The 21,844-nt window shown below is 39.5% G+C and overlaps 1 protein-coding gene across 4 annotated transcripts; it reads right to left on the reverse strand.

The window, feature by feature from the left end:
• Positions 1–5,556: 5,556 nt before the first annotated feature.
• LOC147530791 (uncharacterized) lies at positions 5,557–8,785 on the reverse strand. 4 transcript variants are annotated; one of them, XM_086648001.1, is made up of 4 exons: positions 8,565–8,785; positions 6,898–7,007; positions 5,991–6,238; positions 5,557–5,894 (listed from the first exon to the last, which is right to left on the reverse strand). In XM_086648001.1, the coding sequence occupies exons 3-4, from the start codon at positions 6,142–6,144 to the stop codon at positions 5,737–5,739; spliced, it is 312 nt and encodes a 103-aa protein (XP_086504127.1). In that variant the 5' UTR covers positions 6,145–6,238; positions 6,898–7,007; positions 8,565–8,785; the 3' UTR covers positions 5,557–5,736. The 4 variants fall into 4 exon arrangements, with proteins under 4 accessions (XP_086504127.1, XP_086504126.1, XP_086504128.1 ...); XM_086648000.1 differs by having other exon boundaries at positions 5,991–6,199; positions 8,565–8,784; XM_086648002.1 differs by lacking the exon at positions 6,898–7,007.
• Positions 8,786–21,844: the final 13,059 nt, after the last annotated feature.

The raw sequence follows: 21,844 nt of genomic DNA on the forward strand, positions 1-21,844 counted from the left end.
CTTCCATCTTCATAACAATATCACCTTCCATCTTTCTTCACTTCCATCTTTTATTACTAGCACACATCTCAGACTTCTCCTAGCGGATCCAGAGAGAGAGATAGAGAGGTTAGATAGAAGAGTTTAGTCGGAAGTGGTAGAGAGACAAAGTGACGGGATTTAGTTAGATGAGAGAGAGCGCGTTTTGTGACGGGAGTGTGTAAGAAGGGTCTTCTAAAGGCACCAAGCTAAAAGGCTGTTAGCATCCATCTCTATTACCACCAGGCCCAACTGCTCATTTCTCTGTTAGCACCGTTCAACTATGTAGGCACCAGTCAAAGCCAACTTAACCCTAACACCTCCATCCGTTTATCACAAAATCAAACAAAATCTATCGGACGGACTGAACCAGTCCGAGCCTTAAGAGGACCAAACGGATCAGGTGATCCGGGACTTAAGAGGACCAAACGGATCAGCTGATCCGTGACCTAGGAGGACCAAACGGATCAGCTGATCCGGGACTTAGGATGACCAAACGGATCATCTGATCCGGGACCTAAGAGGGCCAAACGGATCAGCTGATCCGGGACCTAAGAGGGCCAAACGGATCAGCTGATCTGGGGCTTAAAAAACATCCCAATCCTCACTCTCTTTCTCGTGAATTCGACCATGACCAGCTCCTCTGCTACTTCTCGCAAGGTTTTCTTCATCTTTCTCTCTCTAAAAACCCTTATTCTCATCTCTCTACCTTTTTGAATCTTGCAATCTTTCTTCTACATTTACAAAGGGGATATAGAAGGAATGAAGATGAACATGAGAAGGAAGAGGAGAGAAAATGAGTTTATTTTGTGGATGAAATTTGGTGAAGAAGGAAGAAGAGAGTGGACTCATTCTTTTCAATTTTGTGTATTTACTAACAGGAATATAAAGTAAATAAGAAAAAATGAATTTTTTTTACTTACACTATCTAGATGAGCACACATGATTTTTGTTTTGGAAAAAAAATGAATTGGTATTCTTTTTATTTTGGAAGAAGAAGATGGAAGAAGCAAATGAAGGTGAATGTCACCCACATTAAAAACCGGTGCTTATAGAGAACTCGGGTCAATGGCTATTGACCCGAGTCAATAAAATTTCCGGATGCTAACAGCCTTTTGGCCCGGTGCCTTTAGAAGCACCCGTGTAAGAAATGCCTTTTACCACCTTTTTGGTGGTAAAATAAAACACCTATTTTTCCCATCTTTTTTGCCCATGAGAAATAGGTTTTCTTATCTTTGAGTGCAATCAAACAGAGGAAATTCGACTTTCTCAGCCATGTTTTCTCACGTATCAAACGGACCCTAGAGTTTGGATAAGTTACGCTTTCATTTTTTTAAGAAAACGTAATCAAGGAATGAAATTTCGAAAAATGACATGACCGAAATATTTCGGTTTTTCAACCAACCGAAGTAAAAACACACATACATGATTTTCGTGTAAATTTTCGTCCAAAAAATCGAGATTTCGACCGAAATCTATGGAAATTTCGAAATAGTTCAGAGATTTTGAAAGATTAAAGAAAAACCTAGTTAATTCATCGTTTTTTTCTTGTTTTCTTCATCGTATGCTCTTGATTTCTTCTTTTTATCTTCTTGATTTCTATGATTTCATATTTTAAGGTGATTTTAGAGGTGAAGAAGAAGAAAATTGGATTAGGGGTTCAGATGGGGAAGAAGGAGAAGAAAGGGTTACGGCTGGTTGCTGAAGAAGAAAAGGATTAGGGTTTAAAAATTATTATAAGTCTAAAAGCCCCTCTAGAAACTGTTATTGGCACCCAATTTCTCACTGTCCCTAAGCCATCGAGGGTGCCTGTAACACTTTGTACGGGTGCTTTAGAAATTTAATACTAATTATTATTTAACCCCTGAAAAAATTCTGACGTGAATATAACCCCTCCAATTGACAGAGAGGTTAAAATTTAAGAACATTTACCCCCTAAACTAACTATTTCTGGGTTATTAGGGGTGAATAAGTGATATTAGCCCTCTAACTTCTATTTTATTGCATATTAGGCCTCCAAGATACCAACCTTTCATGCTAAACAAACTTTAATAAGGATAACAAAATTTCGACAGATTTGCAAGATTTCCACACAGGCCGAAACGTTTCCACGAAACGTTTCCACTTTTGGACCGACCGAAATTTCCACCGAAACCGAAGTTTCATTCCTTGAACGTAATTCGATTGTGATTCTAACTTCAAAAGTCTCTATAAAAGACAGATAAAAAGAGATCAGTGACTGATTACGTTGGTATAGACATATAAAAGAAGCATAAATTCCGATAAAGCTATCTCGTCGATTCAGAAGGAGTTCTGATCTTCATCATTAAAGACAAATCAATAAGAGATCAATGATCGGTTCTAACCTACAACGTGGTGCTCAGGTTGATTTCTCCATTGTCTTAAGTAGAGGAACTACGATTGGAGTTCTCGATCTTCAACAAAGAGCAATCTTGTTTAGTTCGAGGGAAGCGAATTAAGGTATATACTTTGCTTCATCTAATTCATTATTAGTTTGTGCATGTGATCATGAAGTAGTTAGCGTTAGACATCAGATGTCTGAGATTCCGCTTTGAATACTAGAGTAAGATATAACCAAATTGACATCAAAGCTTATTGCATAAACCAATTTTGGTTTCGGATAAACCACGACAAGTTAGTATTTGTTCTAGATAAACCTAAAAGGAATTTAGTAAGAATTTGAAAAAACTTCAAATTTATTTTCCATGTTAAACACGAAAAAACTTTTCTAGAGAGTTGATCTTGAAAAGAAATTGAACTGAAAAGGATTTTGAAAAGAATTCAAGAAATTAAATTAGTTTTTTAAAATATTTTGAGGAGAGTTTACACGACCAACGAATCATTAAGTCTTATAAATAGAGTCAAAGGTCAAGTGTCTGTTGAAGAGCATAGAGATCAAAATACTAGTTTTAGTGGAATAATTCAATGGAAGTCAGAGGATAGAGATCTAACCAACAAAGGTGAATAAAAAAGAATCCTAAAGCTTCATTTGATCATCTTAAGAAAATGAATCATGCTAGGATCAAAGAGTTTAATTTAAATTCCTACGCACATTTACTTATTTACGTCGTTAATATTTATGCTAGAGTTCGCAGTAAAATATTTTTGAGAAAAAAGACCATAAATTTCTAAAACATTTGAGTAGTATACCCGCCCACACCATGACACATGTGAAATCTCGATCACCAATGTTGGGTTTACCTCCCCAAGGTGCTGTATTTTTTTTATCTAGATACAATACGAATAGACTCATGATAGAAGCTCAAGTGTCTATGTGGTTTACCCGATCTTAGAACACAATATGCCGAAAGGTACTATTTTAACTCTCATGGATCTTAGAACACAATATGCCAAAAGGTACTATTTTAACTTCCCTAATTGACAACTAGTACTACTTCCAAACACAAGAAGTGAAGTAACGACCAAAGAAATCTCAGAAACCATATCCTCATAAAGAAGAGATAATTACAATGAAATGTAAGTAAATTTGGGTAAACTTACTAAAGAAAAACAAAAAAAAAATATCCTGAAATGAAACTACTTTTACTTTAATGAAGACAAGCTTAAGCTTTAAAAATTTATTAGGTGATATACTGATCAACTACTAGATGTGTAATCTTTTTAAGAGAGAGATAGAAATATATTAAACAAAAGAAATTCACTATTAGGTGGTCATTATGTGCAGACCTAATCATCTTGGTGGTGTTTGTTTTTCATGGTCTGATAATCGTCTGTATCTATTTCTTTTTTTGAGAAAATCGTCTATCTATGGGTGCTGATTCAAATAAACCAAAATTAACCGTGTTAATTCAGACTTCGAGTTACATTTGATCATTTCATACTAACTTACAATAAAAGCTTCCATCATCTCATACATAAGATTTAGACAAAGTATTGTCGGAGAAACTCCAGCAAACTCAATTATAAAACAAAGGGAAATCATCTTCAGACCAACCGAGCATCGGCTGGTCTCGATTCTATCATAGCACAAAAAGAATATAACCAAATCTAACCTATATTTGAAGACGTAATTCTAATCTAAAAATGTAAGAACATAGAGAAACTTCACTAGTTCTGACCATTTCATGGATTTCAAACATCATTAAGGCTCAAGTTAGCAACAATAACATTTATTAGGTGATAACAGAGAACGAGACACAATTGTAGCAGCTGCTGTTAGTACAGAGAGGGTTTCGGTCCTAGTACATGAAATACAAGGTGTCGGGCTAGGACTCCAGCTAGCACAGAAGTTTGGCTAGAGAAGAGTGAAGATTGCCACAGATTCTTTGCTTACTGTTTCGATCTTAACCAACACAGAGAAGAAGCCGCCTTGGCAAGTCACTAGATTAATTCGAGAAGTCCGGGTCTTATGGTCAAACTTTGATGAGTGTTCTATAGTACATGTGTACCACGAGATAAATCAGGCAGCAGACTTTTTATCCAAAATGAAACCAAGTACCGGCTATATGGAGATGCTTGAATTGTTTAGATTTCTTTTTTGCTTTACTTTTCCACTTGGTTACTCTTCTATTGTTTCATTGATTCTTAATAAGTTCTTACTTTTGTAAAAGGGCGGAACTTTTAACCCCTTGACAAATTCAAATAAAATAGAACATTTAAGCAAAACTACCATGAATCTACTTTCCCTAGTGTGTTACCCAAACATTTATAGCACCTATTCTCTTCGGAGATCAACATTTCGAAGACCTTATAAAATAGGGTTCAAAGATTTACATTATTTAAGTAGCAAATCACACTATATAACTACAGAACTGCAAGTTTTCACAAAGATCTCAGTCCTACAAAACACACTCTAGTCTAGTCTGTGCTCTCAATTCTCATAGTCGATCAATGATTTCACCACGGAGAACATACCATTAGCAACTTTTTCAAGAAGATTATTGTCAAGGCCATTGACATCGATGATATAAACCCTAATCAGCCTCGGTTACTCCAGTAAGTAACAAAATCCTAGTGAAACACCAATCAAATCTGTAAGAATCCCAGATTTCATAATTTTGTTAATCAATGATATAAACCCTAATCGGCCTCGGTTACTCACTCCAGTAAGCCTTTGATTAAAATTTTGATGTCATGTTACTTAGTAGCTGTGTCTTCACAATTGGATTCAAGATATGCTGCAGAATTCGTTACACTAGTTTTTTGAAGTTTTCATCAGCAGGGTAAGTCTATAAACTTAACATATCAACAAGGGAAAGTCAACAATTCAATGATGGATCCTGAAAATGAAATTGAAACTAAGTTTCAATTCTCCTACGTTATGTATTAAAAAGAACTATAAAAACCTAGAATCTTAGACAATGTCAGAACTCCGAAATAATATGACAAATTTAACATATAAGCTAACCAAATTCAACTTAATGATATCGATATCCTCGTTTCATTCCTTCAATCTTCTTATTCTAATTCCATTCAAAAACATAATAACTCATGAAAGAAACAAAGGCCAATCAAATTGAAGAATCGTAAAAGATCTGGGAAAACATCAAAAACTTATGAACTTGCAAATGTCAGGAATTCCTATTCATTTGAAAATATTCAAAACTCATACAGCAATTTGATTATTAAAACATCAACAACTGCATCAAACTAAAAACTGAAAACCCTCAGTGGTTTATTTTTAGTTTGATTTCTCTTGGCAATCTTAAGCAAAATATAACAGAAAACTATAAAACCCTAAAAACGTTGTTTCTTGTAACGAGCTACCTCATCATCATTAGGGAAGAAACCCATGAGTCTTCCTGCAGAGTTCTGGTAAGCATACATGAATCCACCCATTACCCCAATTAATCCACCAGTCACCATGGAAGGACCTCTAATGTTAGGTTTGATCCCTGCATTAAAAAGTAAGAAATTAATAGACCTCAATGGGAGAGATCTCAACAAACCTTAGAAGAAAATTGTTAATGAGAGATGTGAGGAGAGTGTACCAGAGAGGTAACCAACGGTGACAGAGACACCGGTAATGGTTATAAATCGGAGGTAATCGAGAGTGTTGAAATTCCCTACCGTCTTAGTGAAAGGTGGGTTTCGATCGATTACTGGGTATTCAGGTTTTGTCGATGCTGTGATATCTGTGTTCATCTTTGCTTCGTTGTACTTTATCTCCGTCCTCCAAATGTTTCCACTCTTATTCTCTCTACCCAGGGGATGAACCAGGATTTTTATGAAGAAGTTACTATGAATATATCACGATTTTAAAATAGTTCAAAAAAACAAAAAGAAGATAATACCCGATGAGAATGTAAAATTGAAATCTTGACATTACAAAATAATCAAGAAGTATCTACAACTATCTTAGATATATATACATATATACCGAAAACAAGTATGAGTGATGAGTTTTAAAATAGGTATCTAGAAACTACAAACATTGTCCAAAGTCAAAACTATACATATAAAAGAAAAAAATAGCTATGTTTGACTGATATTTACTAGACACATTATCAAACACTTTATGTGCACAAGTACATCGGCATAGTTTTCAACAAAAAAAAGTCATCGGCATAGTCCAAATCATACACAATAAAGAGAGAAAAAAAAGATTAGCTATGCTTGGTAGATATTAGTAACATATTATCAAACACTTCATGTGCACAAGTATATTGAAAAAATAACTACATGAACTTGAAAATATCTAAACTCATTCTCTATACAAAAAACAGATTAAACAAAATATTCAGATTTGTATAGGATTAACAAGTATAACTTACTAATTGACTAGATTTTAAACTTGAGATCCCTGATAAATCTTTGGGTTTGAACATGAAATACACAAAAAAAACAAAGCAACATACAATAACACTAAAGACATAAGATAAAGTGATAATAACTCACTATTTAATTCAAGTTTGCAGTTGAAAGTAGGAATGAAATTTCGGTTTCGGTGGAAATTTCGAACGGTCCAAAAGTGGAAACGTTTCGGTCAGTGTGGAAATCTTACAGACCTACAGAAATGATAGAAATATTATGCATAACAAGATTATTAAACCATAATGAAGCATAAAAAATGATGTTTCTAACGGATTAAAATAATCTATTATCTATTAATTTGAGGGAGTGTTAACAATCTTTTTTTGAAAATAAGTGTTAACAATTACACAGTCACGTCCGAGGTAAATTGACTAACTTCTTGGCTGTAACACCGAAAAGATTCACTCTTACTGATAATAGTTAATAGTTAAGAAACTATGTTAGTTTGAGAAGGTATCGTGAATTACACATTATATCATGGGTATTACTAAGATAAAATCAATTTAGGCTGTTAAGTGAGGGAGTAAATCATTCAAATAGATTTAAAAAACATTACAAACATAACATAAAAATCAAGAGACATCTATGAGAAATGAAGATGAAAGAGATGAAGGAAGAGATATTAGTATTAGTTTCTCTGGATTTTTTTGGTAAATTTCTATTATGTCGGTTGAATTTTCCATCATGTTGGTGGAAATTTTGAACAATTTCGGTAGAAATTTTGATCGTGTCGATGGAAACTATACAGGAAATAGTTGTAAGTGTTATTTCGTGCCCCTAATCTAAATTTAGGAAACGTTTCGCGAAATTTTGTTGAAATTCCGGAAATTTGATTCCTTGAAACCCCTACTTTGACTTCGATCATGAACTCCACAACCCAAAATTATATATTGTTGATCAAAACTCTAAAAACAAAACTAAAACCATGAAAAACTTCAAAATATGATTCAGATATATCCAGGGGCGGGACCGAGATTTCAACTTAAACGAGACTAAATTTTAGTTTCACGATAGGCAAAAATTTTAACGAAAAGTCCCTCTAAGTAGGTTTCTACCAATGATGCATGTAATACATGTAAAATAGTAAAGTGTTTTCTAAAGGTAACAAAAATGTAAATTTATCTAAGATTTATAATTTATAAGAAAGTAAGAGTCATAATTCATAAATCATAACTATCAATTGATAAACGAACATTCGACTAATTAACAAAATTTGAATTTTGAACTTATCTAAGATTTATAACTTATTAAAAGTAAGAATCATAATTCATAAATCATAAATCATAAATCATAACTATCAATCGACAAATGAACATTCGACTAATAAATAAAATTTGAACTATCTAAGGTTTATGATTTACAAAAATTAAGAATTACTACCATCAGTGGACAAACTAACTTCTGACTAATTAACAAAATTTGAACTTATCTAAGATTCATAGTTCATAATTCATAATCATCAATTGATTGAAGTCTTCATTTTTCAATTTCTAATCTTCAAGTGGTCTGCAAACAAAAACTTAAAAGGATGAATTTCATCAAACAGTTGGGCTACAAGCCTACAACTAAACCATCTCTACAATTTTCAAGTAGACTCATCAATTTCTTAATGAATTTCCTAGAAGGGAAAACAAGATTATATCTAAAACCTGAGGAATAATGATGAATGATTTCTATGAGTCAGAACATTCAGATGTTAGAATTTTTACAAATTAAACATCGATGTGGTTAGAATCAAATGAAGTACTCACCAGAAATCTCAATATCTCCAATGTTGGCGTATCCGAAAATTGAAAGTTCAACCAACCGAATCCTTGCGAGAGAGAGAGTGAAGATTTAGGATAAACCCTAGTTTCTCGGCAGCTCCGCTCCTTGATGGGGTAAGAATCAAACCAACCGAGTCCTTGAGAAAGTTCAAAAGTGCAACCCTAGAAGTAGTTGCTCTCGGCTCCTTGTGTCAAATTGAGAAGTTAGACATCCCGTCCCCCAAAAATCTCAAGAAGCGGCTACTAGCACCCGTTTAAATTGCTAGTAGCCCCCCGGATGAAGAGATTGACCAAGTCAATCTCTTTTGACTGCAAAAGTCTGTTGGCACTCGGTGGTCTTTGGTGGTATAAATAGTACTAGGTGTCCACCGCCCGTATGAGCGCGGTTGATCTTTTTTTGCTAAGGTTGTAATGAGTATTAATAAAGTTACAGTATTTCTCTCCTACAACCATCTCTTATGGCTAACACTTTTGAGATAGAATGTCACAGTCAACTACGTCTTAGTTGTGCACGTATATCAGGATGATGCATATACCGAGACGATAATGCGTCGTGAAATTCATTTCTTAATGAAAACTAATGTAAAAGATTCAAATAAAATTACATACAATAAAAATGAAAGTATTAAAAGAACTTATCTAAATTATCTCAAGTGTTTGGAAGGGGTACAGTGAATATAAAAATTTATAACAAAACCATCATCCATTCACCCTATAAATTTATAAAACATAAGAAATTAAATTTAGAAAGGTGGAATCAGTAGTATATCATGATCAAGTTTTAAGGAAGTTGATAACAATATTTGGAGTTAATATTTCAACAAGAAAGATGGTGATCTTAATGTATCTGTAATGACTCTCACCACGGAATGTTGATAAATCATTTTTAGAGGAAATTGGATGAGACAGAGGTCAAGATGTGAGTGACAATTACATTAAATCCTAAGGGGAAAAGATGCAACTGCGAGTGGAAAGATGGGAAATAACATTTGTAAAGTTAATTCCAACCGAAATTGTGGAGAGAATCGTGGGTGGGTTGGTTCACAATTGATTTTAATTTGGGTGGTTAGTTTTCTAAAATTCTAAATGAGCCATTAGATTTGTGATATAAACATAATTTTTTGAGTAATTTTAATCCAACCGACATATTTATCCTTCTTCTTCTCCCTTATCCATCCAAACTCAACATGCAAATCCAAACTCCATGGATCTTACCGAGCACTTTCGAAATCAATCGACACTGACCACCACCATCATTTTTGAAATTGAAAAAGTCATGCCTGAAGAAGGAAGGTCAAAAAAATTTAGGTATATGTGCAGTGGGACCTCTCCACCGATTTCTTAGCATGGATTAGTCGAAAAAGAGGTATATAATCCTTTCATAACCCATTAAATCAAATTTTATTAAGTCATGTTCCTGCATATGAGTTAAAAAAAACTAGGTCTGTTCGGACTGTACCAGACTGAACTGGTTTATTCGACTCGACCCCACTGAACGCAAACAGAGCTAAAGCATTAAATATATACGGTGGAGTCGATCCGAGTGTTCCTCTTCAAACACGGATCGACTAGTCCGAATCATGTCAGTTTTTTTGCATTTAATCTATCTTTGACAAATATTTGATTTAAATGAAAACCCTCGTCTTTCACCTCTCTCTTTGGACCCTTGGGATTTTGGAGGTCCACAGAGGGGGGATGAGTGGCATGTCGAGGTAGAGAATACATTGTATTTTTTCTTCAATGAACGCTCATCTCAATGGAGCGAAGAGAACATCCGGAAATCGAATGTTCCAAATTTTCATGTACATTCAAGTTAGAGGCAAATAATTAGTATGTGAGCATTTTGTGACTAAAAATGTGTTTGAATCTCGAGAGAAACTGGTCGAATGGGCTAAAGAAATTGGTAGAAGGCATAATTTTGTTATTTTGATAGGCAAGTCAGAGCATTGAAAAAGGTGGCACTAAACCAAGATTACAACTAATTTGTGAAAGAAATGGTGAGTTTCGGTCACATACTAAAAAAGATTTGGTTCCAAAAACAAATCCACCTCCTGAAAAAAGGTGGCACTAAACCAAGATTACAACTAATTTGTGAAAGAAATGGTGAGTTTCGGTCACATACTAAAAAGGATTTGGTTCCAAAAAAAAATCCACCTCCTGAAAAGTAGCAATCTCAAAGGAGTAGCGAGTGAAGGTGATACGTGGTTGTTGTGTCTGAAATTCATAACCACGAGTTTTAACCGAAATTCTTCCTAGTCATGCATGTGCTAATAGGTTGAGTTGTGAAGAGAAGAATGTAGTTCAAAAGCTATTTCATATAGATACAAAATCACACAAATTCTTACCTAGGTGCGTGACCAATTTATTGATAATACTTCCACAATAAAAACCATATATAAGCTGAAGAAGAGTATACGTAGTTTTAATCAAGAAGGGAAAATTCCAATGCAACTAGGGGTGTCAACGGATCAATTCCGTTTCGAGTATCACACTACCCAGAAGCGGTACCTATTAAAATTATAGTTCCGCATCCTAGAGGTTTCGGTTCCATAATTTAACGATCTAGAACTAGAACCTATAAAAAGTGCGGGTACCCGTCGGGTATCGAGTATTTTCAGTTCTCTTTAAAACTTTTTATTTAATTATTTTTACAACTAATATGGAAAGTTATACTTCACTGAAAAATTCAAATATTTTTTGTATAACCTAGTTAATAAGAGATGCATGAACGAGTTATTGAAATTTACAACAAATCTTATTGTAATATATTTTAAGTTGCCGTAAAATTTATTATTAATACATTTTGATTATTAATTAAGAATGTTATGTATAAGTGAGAAACTCAAATGACATGATTAGAACATAATTAACAAAGAATAAATAATGGGGACCTTAAAATTTGCAGAAGAGTAAACCAATCGCGTATTATAGTCGGGTATCGGGTATTACCCAATCAGTACTGAAATCTTATCGGTTCCAATCGGATAACACCAGTTGGGTATTAAATTCCTATCAGATATGAAAATGAGGATCTACAACTGTCATAAACAGTTTCGGTTCTGGTTCAGTTCCGAATAATCAAGGTACCCATTGCCACCTCTAAATGCAACAATTGATTAAGTTGTTGGTGTGTTGACCAAAATCCACACCAGGACCCTCGACACCAAAAGCGCCCATTAAGACGTCAAGCCCAGCGCAACACTCTCGGGCCCAGCCCAGAAGTCTTTTAATGGGACCTCGCCGCCTAGACCCTAAAACTCGTGTCCAGCCCAACCACGTGCAAAGAGTCTCCACGTGCACAGAACTCCACACGCCTGAGTCTCCACACGTCTGGCGCTTGACACGTCTAGATCTCCATGCACCACGTGTTAAAGATCATTTGACGATGAGATCCTCGACATGTCACATATGCCCATAATGACATAGATCTCAAGCTTGGTCAACGTAACCTCAGAGACAATTATCCCCCATCAATGACATGCATAACATGGTAACGTCTCACATAAATGTGAGACCATGCGCATGCACAATCAGAGTAGTTGCCAGAGAACATGCACAACCGTTGTGCATGTACGGCTAGTGTACACGTCACTATATCCCAGGTATCTTGCCATGCACTTACTCCGTAACGGTCAGCATTTACTCCTCCCAACGGATCATTCCTCACGCCTATATAAAGAGGAGCTCTTTCACTTCAGAGCGAGGAGGAAAAACACATCGAAAGCAGAGCAAAGCAATTCATACTACTTCTTCTTCTCCACTCGCTCTCTGTTCTTCGACTGTCCTTGAGACATTTTGCATACAAGGTCACCTGGTTCTGGTCGTCGACTCTACTAGACGCCTCAAGGGTGTTAAAGCTTATCCTTGCTCGACGCTTCCTGCTCGACGCTTCCTGTTCGGCGCTTCCTGCTCGACGCTTCCTGCTCGACGCTTCCAGACGTCTTCGAGGAGATCACAACCTTCTTCTTGCTCGACGCTGCTGGTAACATCTACTCTCATACATCTGATCATTTCACTCCCGTAGATTCGAACTCCGGTCATTCTACGAGCCTAGCCACTCTCCGATTATATACATCAACGGTTATACCCTCGGCTTTTCATTTATTATTCATTGTAATACTTTGCTGACTTGACCGTCGGAGGGCCCTTGGCAGGCACCATCCCGGTGTCCCCCAAGTCTTCACGGGTTTGTTCGTGTTTGTTCACTTTCTTTTGCAGGTTTCTTTCACACGTTGCTGGTGCCCATCAATCAAGAACTCGACGTTTGGAATTCCAGAAGACGTTTCCGCTACCCACCTTTTGACTTCCGACCCGTAGACTTCTTACCGTCTACAGTTTGGCGCCCACCGTGGGGCTCAGCAACTAACAACGAATGCAATCAGCCAAATGGAAGAGAACATGACATCTGCTCCTCTTGACGTTTCTGCTCAACTTGCTGCACTTACCGCTCAAGTACGAGAGAACTCTGAACGCTTCAAAGCGTTGGAAGAAGAGAACCTGTTGGTTAGAGCAGAGAACCAATTACTCCAGGAAAAAATTACTGAACTTTCTATGATGACTCCAGGAGGTTCCAGAATTCATACCTCGAGAAATGCCAGACCAGTTCCTACAAGTACAGAAGGAGCAGGCCCCTCGAGTCAAGAAGTTCCTGTAACAGCTGGAGGATCAACTCCAGTCCCTACCGCTACTCCTGTCACACCATTACGTGTCTCCCAGTACACGCATCAAACTCTTCCAACTACTACACCCTTTTACTCTTCTCTCCCATATACTTTACCTACTATGTATCCTATGACAAATGGATCAACTCAAGTTAATGTATCTTCTGATTCGCTTCCGTTTACGTTTACAGGTACTCCTCTAGAACAGGCAATGGCAAAGAAATTGGCAGAGATGGAAGCGTTGATTACACGTATTCCAGGAATGCCCACTCCTTTCAAAAAGAGTCTTCCTCACAGTTACGCTGACTCGCCCTTCGTCGATGCTATCGCGTTGGTGGAGATGCCAAAGAAGTTTTCTTTTCCGAACATGAAAATGTATGATGGTACGTCTGACCCAGATGACCACATTGCCTCTTACAAACAGAGGATGTTCACAGCAGCTATTCCAAGAGACCTGCGTGAAGCCTGCATGTGCAAAAGTTTTGGGTCTAGTCTCATCGGACCAGCATTGCAGTGGTACACAAACCTCCCAAATAACTCGATTGCATCATTTGCCCAGTTGACAGACACCTTTGTCGAACAATTCGCCAGCAGCAAAAAGTTGGAAAAACTTTCTGGTGACTTGTACCGAGTCCACCAAAGAAGAGGAGAACCACTACGTGACTACGTGGGAAGATTTAACAGGGAGAAAGTATCTATCCCTTATTGTAACCAGGAAACTGCTGTAGACGCCTTCAGAAAAGGTCTTCTACCAGATGGAGAGCTTTACAAAGAACTCACAAAGTTCAACTGCACTACAATGGAAGACGTATTAGCAAGGGCGTGGGTAGAAATTCGTTGGGAAGAAGCCGAAGCCCACCGAAACAGGTCATACTCGTATGAAGGAAGAAGCAGTGATCGACGCTCTAGACAGTCCGACAAAAGGACCGATCGTCGACATGCAGAACCGTATCCAACATCCAGAGGACCCTTGTCCAGGGAGAACAGGAAACCATTCAACACCCCTCTGGGCGTCCAAGTGATAAAAATCAAGCGCCTGTTCGCTCCAAAATTCCAGAATACAATCTCAACATTGAACCTGTCGAAGTAGTTGCTGTAATGAAAGGAATGGGCAATGTAGTAAGATGGCCCGCCAAGACAAAAACTCCTAGTGATAAGAGAGACAATACCAAGTGGTGTGAGTTCCACGCTGACCACGGGCACATGACCACTGATTGCATAGCCCTTCGACTAGAAGTAGCTGAACTCTTGAAGAGAGGTCACCTCACTGACCTATTGACAGATAAAGGGAAAAACACTATAGCCCAAAGAAATGTTCATCCAAAGGAACCAGAGGAACCAACTCCAACAAAAACATGTTTGGTTATCACGGGAGGATCAGAAGTAAGCGGAGTCAGTCATTCAGCCGCCAAAAGAAGTGCACGTGTAGCGGCCAACCCAGACGCTCACTCATCTAAAATATCTTCACCTGTCTTCACTGACCAAGTTCTCAGCTTCCCAGACAGTGAAGCATCAGGGCTCGTCAACCCTCATCATGACGCTCTCGTTATCTCACTTACTATTTCTAATGTTCTTGTTAAAAGAATACTTGTCGATAATGGTTCATCTACTAACGTGTTGTTTTTACATGCATTGCGAGGAATGGGACTAGAAGAAACGAGTATATGTCGCCGACCCACCATTCTCATCGGTTTCAGTGGCGAGTAAAAGTACACGCTCGGCGAAATTTCTTTACCTGTTTTTGCAGGTGGAATCAACATGAGTACAACCTTCGTAGTACTCGACAGTCCCTCTGCCTACAACATCATACTTGGACGTCCTTGGATCCACAACATGAGGGCGGTCCCATCAACCTTCCACCAAGTTATAAGGTTCCCTACTCCGTGGGGGGTACGTGAAGTCAAAGGCGAACAGAGCACGTCTTGAAACTGCTACAAAAACACCTTGAAGACGCCCAAAGCTCCCTTATAACAATTACAGACAGAACAACTACTCCATAGTGACCCAGACAAGCCAACTATGGAGGAGTTGGATGAAGTACAGATTCACTCAGAGCTAACAGATCATAAAGTACAGATCGGTTCAAGACTGAATCCTACGCTCAGAGAAAAGCTAGTAGAATTCCTCACGCTTCACCATGACTGCTTCGCATGGTCACACGCTGACATGACAGGTATTGATCCGCAAGTTGTCGTTCATAAATTACAGGTTGATCCGAGCTTCCCTCCGGTCAAGCAAAAGAGGAGAAAGTTTGCTCCAGAAAGAAACAAAGTAATCAACGAAGAAATTCAAAAGTTGATCGACATCGGTTCAGTTCGTGAGGTCCACTATCCCCATTAGCTTGCTAATGTAGTAGTGGTAAAAAAGAAAAATGACAAGTGGAGAGTGTGAATCGATTTTACCGACCTCAACAAGGCGTGTCCAAAAGACTCCTTTTCATTACCACATATTGACATGCTAGTCGACGCTACATCTGGACACGAACTCCTCAGTTTCATGGATGCCTTCTCCGGGTACAATCAAATCTTGATGCATCCTGATGATTAAGCGAAAACTGCCTTTGTGACAGAAAGGGGCATCTTTTGCTACAAAGTAATGCCCTTCGGCTTGAAGAACGCAGGAGCCACTTACCAGAGGCTCGTCAACCGAATGTTCGCTGAAATGATAGGGGATACGATGGAAGTGTATATAGACGACATGTTGGTTAAGTCATTGGAAGCGGAACAACATCTCGATCACCTTCGCCAAGCCTTCGACGCCCTCAAAAGGTATAACATGAAACTAAACCCTGCTAAATGTTCATTTGGTGTTTCCTCAGGAAAATTCTTAGGTTACATGGTGACACAAAGAGGAATCGAAGCCAACCCAGAACAAATACAAGCAGTCATGAACATTCCATCTCCCACTTGTATAAAAGACGTGCAGAAGTTAGCAGGGAGAGTCGCCGCACTCAGTCGCTTCATATCGAAATCTTCTGAAAAGTGCTACCTTTTCTTCGCCACCCTACGCAAGTCAAAAAACTTTCAGTGGACGCCATCATGCGAAGATGCACTTCAGCAACTCAAAGCGTACCTGACCTCTCCACCTCTACTCTCAAAACCCAAAGAAGGTGAGAAACTTTACATTTATTTGGCAGTTGCGGAAACAGCAGTAAGCGCTGTGCTGGTACGGGAAGAAGATAAAAAAAACAACTTCCAGTCTACTACGTGAGCAAATCACTTCTAGACGCAGAGACCCGATACAGTCGGTTAGAAAAGCTTGCCCTTGCACTGGTTACTGCTGCTCGTAAACTCAGACCTTATTTCCAGTGTCACTCAATAGTGGTCGTTACGACATTTCCTCTAAAGAATGTTCTCCACAAACCTGAACTTTCTGGACGTCTCACCAAGTGGGCAGTGGAGCTGAGTGAGTATGACATTTCATACCAACCAAGGACCGCCATCAAATCACAGGTATTAGCTGATTTCCTTGTTGATTTTTCTCCTAACATACTAATACAGGCAGAGAAAGAGTTGTTGTGCTTAATTGACAAAAGCGAACAGAAGTGGAACCTATCAGTAGATGGTTCAAGCAACATGAACGGTGTAGGGTTGGGGATAGCTCTGACTTCTCCCGAAGGAGATCTAATACAACGAGCTATCCGTTGTGCGTTCAAAGCAACAAACAATGAAGCTGAGTACGAGGCACTTATAGCTGGGCTTGCACTTGCAAAAGAAATGGGAATCCAGAGATTAAACGTTAAGTCAGACTCCCAACTCATTGTCAACCAGTTGCAGGGAACTTATCAAGCACGTGACGCCAAGATGACTGCATACCTTGCTCACGTAAAAGAGTTACAAACTGCCTTCAAAGAAATGAACATAACACAGATACCTCGTCTAGAGAATGGACACGCTGATGCGCTCGCTAACCTCGGTTCTTCAATTCAAACAAAGGTAACTCAAAACATTCCTCTAGTTTTGCTCGAGTAGCCAGCAGTGTGGAAAAATCCTACTTCAGAGGTAGCCGCTACGGATCAAATCGATAGCTGGATGAATCCCTTGATTCGATACTTGGAAAATGACGAGTTACCAGAAGACAAAGGAGAAGCGAGAAAGATTCGTGCTAAAGCTGCCCGATACACCATCCTAGATGGACAACTACTCAAGAGGTCATACTCAGGACCTTATCTCAAGTGTATCACCCCACAAGAAGCCAGGTACGTCCTCACTGAATTACATGCAGGAGAATGTGGGAATCATTCCGGAGGACGCAGTCTAACAACTAGAGTACTCACTGCCGGGTACTATTGGCCGACTATGAGGTCAGATTGCATTGACTTCGTAAAGAAGTGTGATAGTTGTCAGCGCTTCGCACCCACATATCATCTCCCCCCAGAACGTCTCAACTCAATACTATCTCCTTGGCCATTCATGAAATGGGGGATGGACATAGTAGGAAAACTTCCTATAGCACCTGGACAACGGGTGTACATGTTAGCTGTGACGGACTACTTCACCAAATGGATTGAAGCAGAAGCATTCCACCAAGTTCGAGATAGAGAGGTAAAAAGTTTTATTTGGAAGAATGTCATTTGCAGGTTTGGCGTTCCAAAAGAAATTGTGACCGACAACGGTTCGCAATTCATTAGTTTCGACTTTCAAGATTTTTACAAAGAATGGGGGATCAAACTAAACTTCTCAACTCCGAGATACCCCCAAGCAAATGGACAAGCTGAATCTTCCAACAAAACAATCATGAACACAATAAAGAAACGACTGAAGAAAGCCAAAGGCGCCTGGGCAGATGAACTACCAGGAGTCTTATGGGCGTACAGAACCACTGTTCGAACTCCAACAGGAGAAACTCCTTTCTCACTCGCTTATGGCTCAGAAGCCGTCATACCCGCAGAAGCAGGACTTCCTTCTACCCGTTACCAATGGACAGAAGAAGAAAGTAACTGGCAACAACTCAATCACAATCTCGACACGCTCGATGAAATTCGTGATATGGCAGCCATTAGAAATGCAGCTTAACAAACAGAAAGTAGCACGTCATTACAACAGAAACATACGAGCTCGAACGTTTAAGGTAGGAGATTGGGTACTTCGAAAAGTGTTCCAGAACACCAAAGAAAGCGGTGCTGGAAAACTTGCACCCACTTGGGAAGGCCCGTATCAGATCACTAAAGTGGTGGGACAAGGCGCGTATAAAATTCAAGCACAAGATGGACGTGACATAAACAACAGTTGGAATGCCGTGCATCTTAAACTGTATCATTTCTAAACTCTATTGTTACTTCTTTGTTTTCTCTCCTGCTTGTACATGTACTGACTTAGGCATCGGAGAGTCGGTGGGATTTCCACCGACTATAGCCCCTCAACGGAAATTGTGCAGATAAAAACATCTTCACACCAGTACACGTTTCACGCTCACAAGAACATGTCGAGAGGAAATGGAAATCGAAGACACCTCTTGCCGAAGGTTAACACAGCCTAAGTCCAGCACAAAGTTCAGTACTACACTTAGGTTGGGGGGAGCACACTCATGATGTATTTTCACAGGACAAAGAGATGTGGGAAAAAACAAGCATGAACGAAGAAGCAATAAAATGCACGTAAAGACGTATGAAGAAGCAATAAAATGCACATAAAGACATACGAAGAAGCAACAATGCACGTAAAGACATATGAAGAAGCAACAGATGAAGAAGCAATAAAAACGCATGAAAAGACAACACAAACCAGGTGTGAATGTACAACAAACTCAACTACAAGACAATCCGTTTGTCTGTCTACATTCGCAAGCATCGACAAAGTGGCAACCCGATTGCTCATTTTCTTTACTTATACTTAGCAACCCGATTGCTCATCTGTTCTACATGTACTCGGCAACCCGATTGCTACCCTTCCTGTAAAAGGGTTACATACGACAACCCGATTGTCTTGTACTCGTACTAATGTACGAAATCTTCACACGTATCAATAAAGAATTTCCTGAGGTATTAATTCACTTAAAATCTAAGTCTCTTACTTCTGCTTGTCTTTTTACATGCACAAAATACTTGCACAGATTCGGCATGCTCCACATCTATAAAACATAAGTCAACACGACTTATAAAAGGCAACCCGTTTGCTCATACAAAATACTTCATTCAGAATATAACAAGTGAGAATCAACGTCTCACCAAGTTCAAGTCGGAATACTTAAAAAGAATGGGGCAAAAATTCACCCATTCACGAAGTCTATCAAACTAGTACTGAAACAAAAACAGACAAGCAAAGAAAGAAATAGAGTCCACGACTCAAAAGACATCTCTAGTCAGAGCAAGAATCTAGGTGGTAATCAGCATCCTTCAGGGCCTCATAACGCTCAATCTCTCCTTCGAGGTCCCATCCTTTATGCTCGTTCGCGACGTACTCCTTCATCATCTCGCCTCGAGCTACTGCCACGGTATTGTAAGTCATCTCTTTAAGCACTCCCGCACACTTCTTATGCGAGATCTTCAACTTGGAGTACTTGGCCTCTAACTCCTCATAGCGCCCTTGCATGGATCTCTCCGACTCTGCGTGGCGACTACTCTCTGTTTCGATCTGCGCGTTCAAAGAACTAATATGCTCCTGGGCGTAGTTCGCACTCATCATCGCCTACAACAAAGAATATGGATGTTAACACATACAAGTCGGGAAGCCGATGATGTAGCAGACGTCTGCTCTAACACTTTATGAACTACAAACCTGGTAACCACTAAGCGCCGTCTGCTCCAACGCCTTCTGAACACCTATCTTCCTAAGATAGGCCTTATCACTCTCGGAAGTTAAGTAGCTAGAAACACGCCGAAGGGAGGATGGATCTTCGAACACCGACATCGAGGAGGAAAAATCCACGTGCATCGCTCCAGAGTCTGCCTCATGCATATTAACTCTCGAGGAAGAGGGCCCAACACCGGAAGTAGGGGGATGAACGAGCACACGCTCGGGAGACGTTTCGACCCTCGGCTTCTTCGTTGGAATTTTCTTCTTGGAGGCCACCTCCTTAGCTGATGGTACCTTCAAACTCTGTCTTGGAGCCATGTTTCCACCTGTAAGAAACAAAGGAAACAGCTGAAGAAAACATCTACGTGCACGAAGGAAACAGGTAAAAGTCAAACGCCCGAAGAAAGCTGATGAACGTAAAAAGCGGAACACGTACCCTGTGCACGTCTAGGAGCTGCAGACTCAGTCTCTCCGAAAACCAACCTTCTCCAACTCCTCCTCAATACGGGCTCCTCCCAGAAATTTCAGAGCCTGACTATCTGATCGTCACGAGAAAATCCGTGCAAATTCCCGTCTGCTAATTCTACATTACACAGAGCAGATGTCAGAGTAAAACATGTGGAACAAAACATGTGAAACAAAACACGTGGAACAAAACACGTGGAACAAAACACGTGGAACAAAACACGTGGAACAAAACAGGTGGAACAAAACACGTGGAACAAAACATGTGGAACAAAACATGTGAAACAAAACACGTGGAACAAAACATGTGAAACAAAACAGGTGAAACAAAACACGTGGAACATGTTCACATGTTCGTCTTCACATGTGAAACATGTGAAGACGAACTGATCATACAAACAACACTCACTAGCATCCCGCCATTTGAACGGAACATTCCCGTACTCGCGTGGAGTAAACACACCATCTCTCTTTACAAAACAAGAGCACGTACAGACGAACCACATTAACTTGAGGTATTTTCTATACTACTTAAAGGTTGAATAATTTTTTCTCATTTATGAACAGATATACGCCAGGCATCATACACGCATCCTCCTTATGAGTACGTGTACACCTCTATGCGCATTACAAAGTCTACGCATACACTTACGTGTACTCCAAGTCTACGCGTACACCCACCTGTACTTCAAGTCTACGTGTACATCTACGCGCATTACAAGTATATGCGTACACTTACGTGTACTCCAAGTTTACGCGTACACCTACGTGTACTCCAAGTCTACGTGTACATGTACGCGCATTACCAGTCTACTTGTACACCTACATGTACTCCAAGTTCACGTGTGCACCTACGTGTACTACAAGTTTACATGTTCACATGCATAAGAAAAGTAGTATACATGTCAAGATCTACAAGTCTTAGTATCAACAAACATATTAAGCGAAAAGACAAACACGAAATAACGAGTTCATGGGCATCCACATGTCGCAACTTTACAAGTCGCCAAATTCAAAGAACTTTCTGCGCCAAGGAATAACAGAGGAGACACCCTGCGTGCTCTAACAATTACAATTTCTACGCCATAGCAGAAAATAATCTCCCATGCATCCGGACGCGATCGGCTCAGATGCCACTCGGCGCGAACGATGCCACTCGGCGCGGACGACGCCGCGCCATGAGACAACGAGGTTCGGCCCCGTGCCACCAACGAAGTGAAGTCCTCCACGCTGCCAGAAAGCGTGGACGTATCCTCCACGCGGCCATGCAGCGTGGAGACGTCCCCCACGCTGTCCGGCAGCGTGGAGAGGTCCTCCACGCTGCCAGACAGCGTGGAGACGTCCCCCACGCTGCCAGACAATGTGGAGAGGTCCCCCACGCTGTCCGGCAGCGTGGAGAGGTCCC

Source organism: Eschscholzia californica, unplaced genomic scaffold (genome assembly GCF_041429995.1).
Source record: "Eschscholzia californica isolate CP2 unplaced genomic scaffold, dmEscCali1.0.p SCAF_6, whole genome shotgun sequence".
Classification (NCBI taxonomy): domain Eukaryota; kingdom Viridiplantae; phylum Streptophyta; class Magnoliopsida; order Ranunculales; family Papaveraceae; genus Eschscholzia; species Eschscholzia californica.